The sequence below is a fragment of the Miniopterus schreibersii genome (genome assembly GCF_964146895.1).
Source record: "Miniopterus schreibersii genome assembly, chromosome: 12".
Classification (NCBI taxonomy): domain Eukaryota; kingdom Metazoa; phylum Chordata; class Mammalia; order Chiroptera; family Miniopteridae; genus Miniopterus; species Miniopterus schreibersii.
In genome coordinates this window covers 21,686,410-21,701,416 of record NC_138112.1, presented here as the reverse complement: position 1 = coordinate 21,701,416, position 15,007 = coordinate 21,686,410, and the positions used below count along the sequence as shown (strand labels likewise).

Below are 15,007 nucleotides of genomic sequence, written 5' to 3'. Positions count from 1 at the left end.
CGAGAATGCCCGAGTTTCGCCTGCGGTTCTGGCAGAGGACTCTCACTATGAGCGCGGAAGGCTAGGGCAGCTGCCCTCCTCCACCCGGGACGGGGGTCTGGGGTCCTCTTGAGGACACCCTAGCTGTGGGCTCGGTGCACCTCTGCCGGCGGTGGCTGCTCCAATTGTGGCTGTGGACGAATGAATGGGCCTCTGGTGAGCGTCTAGGTCGTGGGACTGGGAGGATAAAAGGCCACAGCAGGTGGCAGAGGTGATGGTGTGTAGACTGAGTGAGAGGGTGGACTGCTGTAGAATGAGAACCGGGGGAAGGGGGGCTGAGGATGTGCCGTTAACCAGGCACTGATCCCGGGGGGGACAACCCAGCAGCGGGCAGATGTGCCCAGTTGGCATAGGAGGAGCAGGCCTCCTCTACAAGACCCTGTTCCCAGAGAGTCCGCAAGGCTCATCTTCCCGTGAAAGTGCTGCCAGCCATGCTAAGCAGCAAAGAATCAGGGAGGCTCAAGCCCCCCCAACACCCCAATGCACTTGGGTAGAGTCAAACAAGTTATAGAGGCACCATCAGGCTCAGACCTGTAGACTGTCTCCCCAAAGTTCAGGCCCCCCACTTCTCAGCTACCCTCTTTTTGGGTATCACTGTCCCCATATACAGACTCAGAGTCTGTGCAGAGAGTTAAACTCGTCCATCTGGTCATTGGCAGAGTTGGAATTGAACACAGGCCTTTTGAAGGACAAATCTGTGTTCTCTCTACCTACATGTTGACTTCGGTGCCCCTGTCCTCTTGGTTCTTTATTAGCATCCTTCCTTCTCTCCTCCCCTCCCCACCCCTCATACCTACCCTTTGTGGCTATGCCTCACACAAACTCCCCTGCACACAACTCTTCCTCATCTTAATGTGCTCGTTTCTCTTCTGCCTTGGCCTCTGTTTTGAGGGTTCAGACTCCTGGAAAAGGGAGCATAACAGTGCCACCTTATGGATAAATGAAGAAGGAAATGAATCTTCATTTTAAAAAGATTTGTCTCAAGGACAGGATGACTTAAAATTCACTTGAGTATTTACCAGCCCATTTGTTAAACCAGACACCCCTCTCCTAAAAACCAGTGCTGCCAATACAAACCAAGGACTGATGTTGGTGCTGTGGAATAAGAAATGAATACCAGTTTGGCCTTCTCTAAATTTATTATTCCTTTAAAAGACTGCCATAACTAAAGAAATAATAACTGTGTTGTATGTTCAATTTTAGCCCATGAGCATGTAAGATACATAGCCTTCCTTATTTTCTTGAAACTCAGCATAATTTCAGTATTAAGCCACCCCACTCCCTGCCCCTAATCCCTCTGGGCTGGCAGGAAGCTCTAGCTTCAGGCTTCTGGAATTGTCTCTCAAGTTATAGAGAGAGATAGAAGGTGCCGAGTGTATTTGCTCCCTGGCCCTGCCACTCTGGATATTCCCCATAAGTAAATAAAAGCAAAGTGAAATGAGAGCATGCTCATATGTTCAAAGTACAACGGATTTGTAGATAAAAGCACAGTACAGAAATGAAATGACAAGTTCCCCCGGTGGCACATCTGTGGCACCCCTGTAGATAGGAGCACAGGAACAAATGCCCCTTCTACACCACAGTTGTTATTCCTCTGCCCTTTGGCCCAAGGCCAGAGCATGGGACACATCTGGTTTTCAAACCACCACCGGGTACAGGAAATCTTTCCTGGGGCTTCCTAAGAACACACTGGGAGAGTGTCAGGATCCCAAAAGGGAAAAAAATAGGACCATCAGCACAGTGCCAGGGTTTGTGCAGTGGGAGGAAGTTTAAAAACAGAGGTTCAATTGCTATAGAGAAATAAAGTTGAATTCCTAGTATTCCTGAGCTTGTGGACTGAAATCCAGGTAATGTAACTAACCTGGGATTCGAGATAATAACCATCATCTATTGAGCACCCATCATGATCCAGGCATTTTGCTAAGGCTTTTACAAATCTGTCGGTATGACCCTCACAACACACTTGACCCATTCGATTAGCTTTGACTCAGCATCACACACAGCATCCTAAAGAGATAATGATAGAGCAAGTGCTTGCCTGGTGCTTAATACGTGTTGACACAACACACTACAGATCTTATCTCATATAATCCTCACACCAATCCTGGGAGCTAGACAAATTATTATCACCCCTCTTGCAGGAAAGGAAAGCTGAAAACAGCAGAGCATGGCTCTAGAGTCTGTGCTTGTCACTTGTCACTACCACAAGTGTTATTGGAACTCCTGGAAAATAAAAGTAGAAAAGAGTTATCTTCCCTTGGAAAGCATACAGTGTAGAGTAGACGGTATATGTGCATTTGTTAAATACCTACTGTGTGCTAGGCAATGTGCAAAGTGCTGGTGAAACAGTGCTGAGAAGGGCAGACAAGGTCCTTTCCACACAGACTTCATGGTCCATGGGGAAGACATTAGACAAGCACATTGAGAAGGAAGTGCAGAGTGCACCAAGAACTCACAGCTGGAGCACACAGCCCCATCTGGGGGAAAGAGAGGATAGGGTAAGTGGTTGGAGAAAGCTTCTAGGAGGAAGGAGTCTCTGACCTGGAACATGAGGAGTAAACAAGTTGAAGAGGTAGGAATCATGCTTCTGGCACAGGGAATGGCAAATGGAAGGCCTGGAGGTGAGGAAGGCATGTGGTGCTCGGAAGAGTGAATGTTTAGCCTGGCCGTGTGGCCCAGTTCAGCCCTGGCCGTGTGGCTCAGTTGGTTGAGCATTGTCTCATGCACCAAGAGGTAGCTGGTTCAATTCCCAGTTGAGGCACAGGGTTGTAAGCTTGATCCCTGGCAGGGGGAGTGCAGGAGATAGCCAATTGATGTTTCTCTCTTATGTTGATGTTTCTCTCTCTCCCTCCTTCTTCCTCTCTCTAAAAAATCAATAGAAACTTTTTCTTTTTTTAAAAATAGTGAATGTTTAGAGTGACTGAACATAGAGTATGTGGGGTCCAGTGATGGGAAACAAGGCTTGCGGGGCTGGCACTGGCAGGCAGTGAAGTGGCAGCAAGAGAGCCAATCCGAGGAGTTTGGCAGTGCAAAGCCATGAAAAGGCTTTCCACAAGGACCAACTTGGTCCAATTCATTGTTTAGGATCACTGCCTGCAGTGTAGAGGACAGAGGGAGGGGAGGAGTGTGGGTGGCAGGGAGAGTGATGAGGAACGATTCCCGTTACTGCGGGTGAGTGCTGGAGGTGGCTCAGATCGGAGTGTGGGCAGTTTCACATGAGAAATGGAAGGATGCGAGACATGCTATATTTTGGAGATAAAATTGATAGATTTTTTTTCCTGTCTTTGGGATGGTCTATCTTGGTGATAGATTAACTAAATATACAGTCAGTCTTCATCGTTGGTTGACACCGCATTTGTGAATTTGCCTGTTCACTAAAATTTATTTGTGACCCCCCAAATCAATTCCTGTGGTGTTTTTGTGACCATTTGTCCATATGGAAAAAGCAGTAACAATTTTGTGTCGCCTGATATGCATGTTCCCAGCTGAGGTCAAACAAGGCCTTGCTCTGCCTTCTTGTTTCTGACTGATCTCATGCTGTAAACAAAATTTCTATTTGTGGTTTACTTAGTGCCACTCCCCCCACCCCCAATTTTATGCTTTTTGTTGGTGATTTAGCTGTTTAAAATGCCCCCCAACATAGTGCCGTCTAGTGTCTGAAGGCCCAAGAGGCCTTTCAGAGGAGATACATGTGTTAGACAAGCTTCATTCAGGCCTGAGTTACAGGGCTGTTAGCTGTGAATTCAATGTTAATGAATCAGAAGTATATATTAAGTAAGTTGCCTTTAAACAGAAACACATGTAAAACAAGGTTCTATATTGATCTGTTGACGGAAATATTATGACAGAGGTTAGACAGAACCCAGCCCTGTATTTCTCCGAGGAATAATATTTCAGTATTTGTTAACTCAGTGTTTGCAGTGACTTTCTAGAACATAAGCGCTGTGATTAATAAGAATCAACTGCGTCTATATTTGTACATGGCATATGCACAAACACAAACCACAGGCTTTCTTGAGATCTTTCAAAGTGGGAAAGCCTAACAAGGTATAGAATAATAGCATGACATTTGGAGGAATGCCCGGTGGTAGAGTGTGGGTGTGTGGGTGTTTGCACGCACGGGCATGTGTGTGAGGTTAGTTAGTCCTCAGGAGAGAAGTACAACCTCAAGGGGTCCTCAGCAGTCTCTGCCTAAGGCTCGCTCTACTCGGCACCCAGCAGGGCTGTGGAGCAATGGTTCCTAAGAGTGAGCCATGAGCCAGGGCCTGGCTGCCCATAGCAGTACCCTCTGAGCACTTTCAAATGCAGATTCCTTGCCCACTTCCAGTCAGCTTGGTGCAAAAGGCCAGCTCCCCAGGGAGATCCTAATCGCAGCCAGGTTTGGGAAGCACTGCCCCAGAGTACCCCAAATCACTCAAAAGCACTCAAGGTTTTTCTACCATCTGACAACTTTAATTTCTGCTGCTTCTGGTTTGCAGACATGGAGATATATTTATGAACCACACTGAAAACTGGATTGGCTCTCAGTACAAGAAGGTGGTTTACAGGGAATATACGGATGGAGAATTTGTGGAGATCAAAGCCCGGCCACCGCGAGAGGAGCACTTAGAACTGCTGGGTATGGCACGGATGGCAGCGAGTATGCACGTGCGCACACACAAGTCCATTTATTTGATTTAAACCTGAGAACGGAGGAGAAGAACAGAGTAGCCCGCCTGCATTTAGCCCAGTGCGACATCTTCCTGTGCTCCCATTTTCAGGGAGCATGCTGTGTGCTCAGGCCATCCAAAGAATAGTCATAGTAAGACTCCCAGAAAACACGCGAGCAGGAATCTGTATCATCAGGGCTGTCTAACCACCTTCTGTTGCCCTGAAGTTCTTTTTCCACTCCTCTGCTGAGCTGGGTAACTCTAATTAGAAACAATTTGATGCCTCAGAACAGCAGGCAGGGTGTTTGTGTAACTTCTTCAAGGTCCTTGATTACCCATGCACAGGACAGTAACAACGCATAAAAATAATTCTGACACAAGAGGAAGCCCTTAGTGAGAGGGGTGCTAAGGGTGAAAGGCCTGGTTTCTGCTGACGCCCGGGGATGCCTGACCTGACTACCAAATAAACCCTCCCTACCTTCCTTCCCACTTTTCTTCACCGGAGAGTCCCCAAACCTGATCCCATCATGAAGGTGAGATCTTAAGGCAGAGGAATATTCTAGATGACTTTTCTGAAATCCATTCCCATGTTTAAATGGACAAGGTAACTTATGTACAGAGTATGATTTTACATAATGCTTTTTAATATTGAAATAAGGCCCCACAACTGCTAGCTTGATAAATTATTAAATGCCACACCCACCCACACCACACCTTCACCACCTATTAATATTGGCACACAAGCTTGTTTGTCACACTAAATGAAGTCAGCCCTGGTGGAAATGTTCTCTCTTTTGAGACTTGTATGTGTCAACTGAGCTCTGAAGAAATGGTACTGGTCCCACCAAGGGGGCTGGGTTGCCCCTCAAAGAGCCCCAGTTTGGGTCTTCTCAGTAAAATGGCACAAATAAGTGACTCCATTAGAGGCAAGCCCAGCAGCCCTGCAGCCAGGACAGCAGGAGGCCCATCTACTCATTTTCTGCGGCTCAGGGAGAAGCCACACTCCTGAAGTTATAAAGGTTACAAGGCAGGCACATTACTGCTCATTACTGCTCCCTGTGACCTATAGGCCACAAATCCGAAGGTGTTTGTTATTACCAGTACAGCTAGGCCTGTGCAATTTCAGTAATAATGAATATACAAATAGTAATTTTTCATTTATGCGTACACATGCCCCTACCTGTAATTATACCCAAACTTACCGTTTAAATACATGCCTAGAAATTTCTTTTCTAGCTTTATCATTTTTTTAAAAAAATGAGCATTTTCAGATACTTCCTGATTCACACTATTTCCTTCCAAAGACAATAATAGTCCAACAAATTTTAGATTTTTTTTTTAGGCTTTTAGTGGTTTTTCTCAGAAAAGCAATTAAAACCATGGACTGAATCAGTAACCAATGGATGACTATGGTCAAACCTTCCTACCATGAGTATATTTCTCTGTGAATGTAGAATGCAATAAATGCCCAAGAATGTGAATAAAGAGGGAGCCGGTCTGAGGTGCTTCCAAAATGGGAGTTTGCTTCCCTACCCCTCAAGGCAGTGCCTCCTGAAGACCGCTGTGTGTGTAATGCTCCGTCAGTGTGGTGTGGGGCTGGGTAAACTGCATGGACCACGCTCCAGGCACCAAGAGGTGAAAGGCACCTGGCGTGGGCGATGAGCACCCCACAGTCATGTTGGCACAGGCTTCCCCAGTGGGGTGTGGACCTGTTTCCACTGGCACACAGGCTGATTGCTTCTAACAGAAATGCTCACATCTGAGGAGCTGATGAGAGCGCATCTCATCAACTATTCAAATATTGAGAAACAGCATTGGGTATGCATTAGTGAAATCACTGTATTGATCATAAATCAATATATAAATGTTTAAATTTTGTTCTTATCTTTTAAATCCCTTTTATATACATTATTTCATTGGATCCTTACTATTATTATTATTATTATTATTACACCCATCTACCAGATAGTGAGCAATTTCAGACATAACAAAGGTTACACAGACTTAACACGGGGCTAACAACTGAAAGTCTTTGTATGGTGGATATGGCTTTTCCTGGAGATTATGTCTAAACAGTAGTTGAAATTTAGCATTTATTATTGTCTTTCAGTGCACTGAAATAAGCACTTTACATACATTATCTTATTTAATCCTATGAGAAAAGTGTAATTAAACCCATCTTACAGAAAAGGAAATTGAGACTCAAGCAGGCCTTGACTACAAGGCCTCTCTAATAAGCAAAGGAGGCAGGAATTGGACCCAAATTGGTCCAATTGCTAAAACTACATGCTATTTAATAGTATGTATATGGCCTTCTAGAGGAAATAACACTAATGAAGAGGCTAACCCTTGTTTTATTTTGCCAGACACTACCTACATTTAAATCACTTCAGTGTTGAAAGAGCAACGATAATGCACGCATACCTGTGTTTTGCCTTTAGGCCCCATGATACATGCCGAGGTGGGTGACTCTATCCTGATCATATTTAAGAACAAAGCCAAACGGCCCTACTCCATCTCTGCCCATGGTGTGGAGAACACAGAGAGTGGGAAACGACTTCAAGTGTCCATGACAAAACCAGGTAAGTTACGCCAGAGATCTGCTCTGTCCTGGTGAGGACACCAGACTCAACTCTTTTTTGATCTTTTCTGATCTCTGAAGGATCTTGAAGAGCTCATCTTAATGTTAATGTGTTCCAGCCATCACCTAGTTACTCCCAATAGGAGACAATCTTCATCCAATGACCAAATGTTTATGGAGGTTCTAGGGTCCATTAGGGACCTAAAAACCTAGTAAGATGTAGTAATAGCTAATACATATTGAATGTTAACCTTGTGCCAGGTGCTATGCTTTATATTTAAAAAACCCCACAAAACTCATTTATCTTTATAATAACCCAGTGATATAGACACTAATAGTTCATTAAATCTGATACCATTGATTATAATGTCCATCATTATTTTATCTGTTTCTAAAAAAAGAAAAAACATTCCACCAATTAAATTTTAACATGCCACTGATTGAAAAATACATCCTGACTTCAGTTATATTAAATTGTGAAAATGTTTATCCTATAATTGATGAAATATGGTATATTATGTCCATTTAATAGATGACAAAAGCATAGAAGAATAAAGAACTTGACCAGGTAATGGGGGAACCCCAGGTTATTTGACATCAGAACTTGACCTCTTAACCATACATTTTTCTCAAGATGCTTCAAATGAGTTTGGAAGAAAAAAGGCAAGCAAGAGGAATCATTTCAGTAGTAGTGTGGATTCCAGACAATGATGAAATTCTAAGTAGTGATGAATTTCAAGAATATGTCTGGGTATGTTTATAAAAGTTTCAGAGATGGAAAATCCATTAAGACTGATTGATCTTTTAGGAGCAATTAAGAAAAAGAATAATTAGGTAAAGCTTTATAAAGGAGGAAGAACTCCAGTTGGGTTTTAAAAGATGCACCGAAGGGAGGGGAAATCTCATAATTTAGGCAGCTTCCTATAAGATTTACATAGTTGAAGTGTGGTTGGAATAAATGTGAAGAGCCACTGTGACTTTCAGGTATGAAACTGACAGCAACCATAGTATAATTATAGGGTACTTACATTCCATTTTGCCTCTTATGTATAGTAATATTATAATACTTAATACTATAGTAATTATAATAAAAGTCATATGAACTTTAAAAAAGTAAAGATGCATAAAAAGGAGAAAAGAAAACAATCTCACGCATCAGTAGAAAATGTGAGCAAGGTACCTAAACAAGGACAGGCCTGGGGGAAGGAAAATCTTCATTGGCCGCTATTCCAACTTCTGCCACCCCCACTCCCCCCCCCCCCCCCAGTAACAGAAGCCTGTGTTTTGCTGCTTCAAGAAGCTTCTCATGAACATCCTAAATGTCTGTCTATAGGAAAACAGTTAAGTAAATTTTGGACTATCCTTACAGTGGACCATTAAGCAGCCAATAAATGATATTTAAGAAGGTTTGAATGACATGGGAAACACTTGTGGTATCATGTTAAGCAAAATACAAGTATAGAGGAAAGGCCAGAAGGGAAATAAGTAAAAATGTTAATAATGGTTCTATATCTTTGTGGTGATATTTGAGTGATACTCTTTTCTGCTTCTTCACATTTTTTGGTACTTTCTCGATTTTCTGTAATAGATCTGCCTCATATAGATGAAGAAGCAAATGTTTTAAAATGGGCCCCAAAAGCCCATTAAGTAAAGTTATTCATTTTTGATGGTCAAAAGCATCTCCAGAGAGGGAGAAAGGAAGGTGCCAGTCAGCCCCTGGTGGAGCTGTGGACAAGCTGGGTACTTTCACAGACTGTTGTGCCCTAATGGTGAGGCTGTGCAAGGGGCGCCGCTCTAGGCTGGCTGGCCTTCAAAGAGTGCTTGATGTGACGGTTAGGGGAGTGGGGAGTGACAAAGGAGCATTTTTCTTGCTGGAAATCAGAGGGAGAGAATCCCAAGGGTCCAGCAGGCTGAAAGGCTTGGGAGAGCCCAGAGATGGGGGTAGGAGCAAGACACTAACTTTGTGCAGAAAGCCCTGGCAAACTGGAGAAAAAAGAGTAGTCTGGGCATGCAGAAGATAACAAGAGCCAACTAGCATTATAAGAAAACTAAGCAACCCCTATCAAATTTCTCCTTCTCTCTCAAAATTAAATGACTCAGAAAACAGTTATCAAGCATCTTCTTTTTACTTAGAGCTGTGCTCTCTGCTGGATTGTTCCAACTTTAACAATACCACCCCCGTAGCCACTTGCACTTAGGAAGCTAAATATCAGCGGTTTATCTTTTGATTAACGAGGCATAGAGGTGATAATGAAACTTACTGGAAATTAAACCTGAAGTTATTTTGCTAACCCACTGGTGTATGAGCCCACACGGAGCAAAGTTACACATAAGCATTACTTCTGTTTTCCTTTGCGCCTCACATTCAGCTATAGGTTATTTGTCCTGAGGGAGTGGGGATGGGACACAGTTCAAAAGGAGATAACGATTTAAATGTGGCTTTTATTTGAGACGTTTATGATGTAATTACCTTTCTAATTCATGAGTACAGTTATGACTCCTCTGCAAGGCTCTGGAATGGCCATGAGGGTCGCGTAGATATGCTATCTAGCAACAGGGAGTGCATACATCTGTTCTTAGCATATATATAGATATTAACATTTATTGACTACCTTCAATGTGAGTCACTATCCTCGGTATTTAATTTCATTTAATCCTTACAACAATTTGAAGACTGGGATGACTAACCCACTTTAGAAGAAAGGAAACTAAAGGTCAGTGAGGTTAAGTAGGTTGTCAAAGCTTGGGTAAATAGGAAGTCATGGGGTTGATATTTGGAATTAGATCTCTCTGACTTTCTGCTTCTAACTAGATCTCACCTGCCTGCACATTAAAATCTCCTGAGAAGCTTTAAGAAAATACTGATGCCCTAGTCCCAGACCTCAGGCACTCTGATTTCATTGGTTTGGGATGAGGCCTGAGCAGCGAAGGTTTACAAAGCTTCCTGGTGATTCCATAAGAAGCCAAGGCTGAGGTCCATGATAACTCAAGGGAGCCTGAACATAGCTCTTGGGAGAGCGACATGAAGTTTGAGGGCAAAAACCAGTGAGGTGTGAAATAAGTCTTCATTTCCTGAGTAAACATCAGTTAATAATAGGAAGAGCAAACTAAAAGGAAATCTCTAGTTGGAAATGAAATATATGCCACTTTGAAATGGCAGAAAATCAAGATGTGAGTTTAATGGGAACATTTCTAATGAATGGGTGCTTCTCCCCAGCAATAAACATTTACCAAAGTACATAAAGATCTGTTTGTATACTCCAGCTAAATCACATGGAATAGAGGTCACACTCGTAAATCATTTCTTTTTCTTCTCGCTTGTTTCAGGAGAAATAAAAACTTACATATGGAATGTCCCTAAAAGGTCTGGCCCAGGGCCATCTGACCCAAATTGTATTCCGTGGGTTTACTATTCAACAGTAAACTTTGTGAAGGTAAGGTGGAGAGAGCAACCAACATGCTCATAATAATATGGCCTTAAGTTGACTATTAAGTTATCACAACTCTGGTGGGTATATGTGAAGGGTTGTCATGGTTTAGAGCAGGGGTCTCAAACTGTGGCCAGGTCCACTTGTTTACATTTTCTACGGTAGACTTGAGTAGTTGTGAAATTATGGCCAACGAAGTAAAAAAAATATTTACTATCTTACTGTCTAATGTATGGGGAAATAGAACAAATAAAATCTCAATGTTTCAATTATCAAATTTAGAATTTACATAGTAGTTTGAAGCAAAGAGGTTATGTAAATAGATAACCATAAAATAAAAATATTTTTAATATAATTTATGCCATAGTTTTTGATGTGTGGAATCTATCATTTTTAAAAGCATCAGGGCTCAGGAAAAGAAAGCACATTCCAAACATAGTAAATGGAACTACAAATTATTTGAATAATAACAGGCTAATTTTATATAGAAATTAAAGGCAAAGATTCACTGTTTATTGAGTCAGAGATATACATGGTAAAACAACCAGTTTTTAATTATATGTCATAAATCAAAGTCCAAACTAAAGTCATGATATAAAATGTAAGTATTGCCCATTATTTAAAAAATAAAAGATTATCTTAACATTCCTCTTAAGTATCAGATGCCTGCATTAATATCCTTGAGTTGTACTGAACAGTGCAGGAGTTACAGAGTGACGTACAAGACATTTCAAAAAGTAAGCTTGCATTTTGGAATTATGGGAGATGCACACATATTTGTTTAATTTTTTTGTACATTCCAACAAATATTTATTGAGCACTTGTTATTGCAAATGACTCTACCAAGTATTACAAGTGATGCAAATATTCTTATCTTGAAGGAACTTACACACTTTGGGGAAAATAATGCATGTGCACAGCCATAATTATGACAAATTTCTGAACCTGGTGAGTTCTGTAGCAGTGCAGGGGAAAGAGAGTCTAGGAAGAAAGAACACCGTGAGCAAAGCCGAAAATAGGAAAGTAGGTGTGTGTTTGCAAAATGTCGAGAGTCCCATTTAGCCAAATGGGTAATAGGACAGGAAAGAAACGGAGGAGCTTAAGCTAGAAAAACCCATTGAGGAAAAGCTCCGGGTTTAAGGACCTGTTGAGGATTTGCTTTCTTTCTGGTAGGCCAGGGAGATTCACCAAGGACTTCCAGTGACGGGAGTGATGACATTAATCTAATGGCAGTCAACAGGATGGGTGGAGGTGAGTGAGCCAGAGACCAGACAGGAGCTGATTTCTAGTGGGGGCGAGGTATTAAGATCCTGCACTAGAAGGGTGGCAGATGGAGTGGAAAGGAAGTCGCAGAATGGAGAGGCATGGTGAAGGGAAAAGAAATGTAAGATCTGACAGCAAATGGGATGGAACCAAGTGAGAAAGAAAGAGGAATTAAACACTGAACTCAAGTTATCTGATCTAAATGACAGGTAATATCATAGCATTGTTAACAGAAATAGAGAACTCAGGAGAAGGAAATGGTTTGTGGGAAATAACAAAGTTCCACTTTGGAAGTGCTTAGCAGATGGAATTGTTGCAGGTGTATCTAAGTAGGCAGTTGGAAATGTGGGAGTTTTCCCTCAAAAGAAAGTTTGGGCTGAACAACTTGGCATGGAGGTTATCCATGTTCCTGTATCATTTGCTAATCACCAGTTAGCTTTTACCTGTAGAAAGTGGAATATAAGCATGTGTATAGAGCTACAAATACAATCTCACTCAAAAAGCCAACAAAGCCTGGCCAGCATGGCTCAGCGGTTGAGCATTGACCTAGGATCCAGGAAATCGAGGTTCAGTTCCTGGTCAGGGCACATGCCCGGGTTGCAGGCTCAGTTCCTAGCAAGGGGCATGCAGGAGGCAGCCAATCAATTATTCTCATCACTGGTCTTTCTATCTCTCTCTCCCTCTCTCTCTCTGAAATCAATAAAGACATATAAAATTTTTTTTTTAAGAAAAGTCAAAAGAAAAATAGAAATAAACATTCATTTATTCACTGAATATTTATTGAGCACTTTCCATGTACTAGATCCAGGACTGTGCTCTGAGACTCGCGATAAGTGAGGGACACAGCCTGGGCCCTCAAGGAGCTTACTCTGTGGCAAATTTTTAGGAATATTCCTGAATTTTAATAAAGATCACCCTGTTTCTTCAGGGCTTCTTAGTACTTATTTTGTATTCAGTAGTCTTTTTACGACGACTTTCTTACAAGCACTTAATCTGTATTATTAAATTATTTTAAAACTCTTCTAATACCGCTTTCTTTTTTTTCAGGATACATACAGTGGTTTGATGGGTCCTCTGATTATATGCAGAGAAGGAGTGTTGAATGAAAAGGGAAGAAGAAGCGATATTGATTATGAATTTGTTCTCTTGTTTTTGGTATTCAACGAAAATGAATCTTGGTATCTGGATGACAATATTAAGAAGTATCTCAATAAAGATCCACGAGATTTTAAGCGCACTGATGATTTCGAGGAGAGCAACAGAATGCATGGTATATCAGAGATTTAAAAAGAAGACCCTTGGTGAGATAAGCTCATAGAAATTCCTATAACTGTAGGAGGTCCCCAGCCTCCTTCTCTGATCCCTTCCCCATCCCCAGGGGCACCTGGACTGAAGCAACGCCTATAAATCTTGCCTTCATGGGGAACCAGTCAAGCCAGCAAGGTCCAGCCAGGCTGTGGACCTGCTATTTTAGGGAGCTCTACCTCTGAATGCTGGGATCCCTAAATTTTAAGACTGAAACAATTCTTTAAAAATGAATCATCACATATTGGCATATTTTTATAAGAATACATGACAATATCTAATTGATCAAATTTAAGGGCCTGGTTGAACTGTTTCTGGGATATAAAATACCATCACCAAATTTCTGTTTTAATGTCTCCGTGTTGTTTAATTCTACTTAATTTAAGGTACTTTTTTAAGCAGAACTAATGTGTTTAATTAACACATCTACACTCTCTCACCAAGATCTACTTTGGACCAAAAGTGTACAAAAAGATAGGTCTTGCCCAAGGTCACAAAGTGAATTAATTGCTAATATAGATCAGAATTAGCCTGATCCCAGATTCAGCTACTCTTTCCCCTACCTGTTTTGCTCCCCTCTCCCAAAAGTTCCTTAGTATGTTCTCTATTTTTAATGAATGTAACTCATTTGGTTGTGTCATGATGCACAGAATAAAAACTTAGTAGAAAGTGAAGGAGTGAGAGTCCCCCATCATGTCATCCCAGCTTGAGCTTGCTTTGATCACTGTGAGGTCATGGGCTCAGCTGGTGTGAAGCTGTTTGGAGAGTCAGCCAGGCTTAGAGACTTTCCTCAAGGTAGTTCTCAGAAAGCGACATGTTAGGAAAATAACTTCTAATTGGTTCAATTATGATTTATATGAACTCGAGTCCCTGTGCTTGAGTCCACTCAGCTATAGAATGGTATAAACCTGTCTGCCTCACAAACGAGAATGTAATCTACTCCATAAAGTGAATGTATCGAGAAAACAAGTAAACAGCACACAATGCTACCCAAGACGGAGCTTTCAAAAATAAACGGCTACTTCTCTTTTCTAGCTTTCTTTGTATAAGGATTTCTTAGCAATCTGAATTTGGGGTCTAGAAGGGTAAGAACATTGGTAAGTGCAAATGAGACTGTTCCACTTTTATCAGGCAGTTGAGAATATTGATGACTTAAAGATTGGCTTGACCCAGATGAAGTAATGAGCGTTTTCTCACTGATCGAAAGCTATTTTCTTTTCATCGTCTTAGCTATTAATGGAAAGATTTTTGGGAACCTCCATGGCCTCATCATGAATGAAGATACAATGACAAACTGGTATTTGTTAGGAATGGGAAGTGAAGTGGATATCCATACCATCCATTACCATGCTGAGAGCTTTCTTTTCAAAGTAAGTATAAGGAAAATGCTTTCGGGGAGGAGACATTTTAACCTAATAAATTCAGTGCATTTCCACTGTGAAATAAGAGGATTATCTGGCAATAAGGCTTGTGGGGGGTGGTCAATATTAGAGAATGGAACCGAATAATGTGATTATACTCTTCCCCTGGCAGAAATTTCTTAATATGTACATATATCTTATTGTGCTTTTAAAAAAAAAAACACAAAAAAGAAAACTTCTCTGAGCTTCAGATGAGTTTTCTCATCACTTATGTGAGAATAATTCTGACCGCTCTGGATTATGCTGTTTATATTGGATAGGAAAGCGCCCACAGTATCTTTGTCCCCTTTTCTTATCCTTGCTTTTTTCCTTTCTCTTTCC

General features: G+C 41.6%; 1 protein-coding gene across 1 annotated transcript in view; it reads left to right on the top strand.

Moving 5' to 3' along the window:
* HEPHL1 (hephaestin like 1) overlaps window positions 1–15,007 on the top strand; it is a gene marked incomplete at both ends in the record, with an annotated part of 60,527 nt that overhangs the window by 39,705 nt on the left and 5,815 nt on the right. The window contains 5 exons of the mRNA XM_081153631.1: window positions 4,518–4,657; window positions 7,130–7,270; window positions 10,597–10,703; window positions 13,008–13,230; window positions 14,496–14,635. Of these exons, the coding sequence (XP_081009757.1) occupies window positions 4,518–4,657; window positions 7,130–7,270; window positions 10,597–10,703; window positions 13,008–13,230; window positions 14,496–14,635 (751 nt within the window). The remainder of the gene's footprint in view (window positions 1–4,517; window positions 4,658–7,129; window positions 7,271–10,596; window positions 10,704–13,007; window positions 13,231–14,495; window positions 14,636–15,007) is intronic.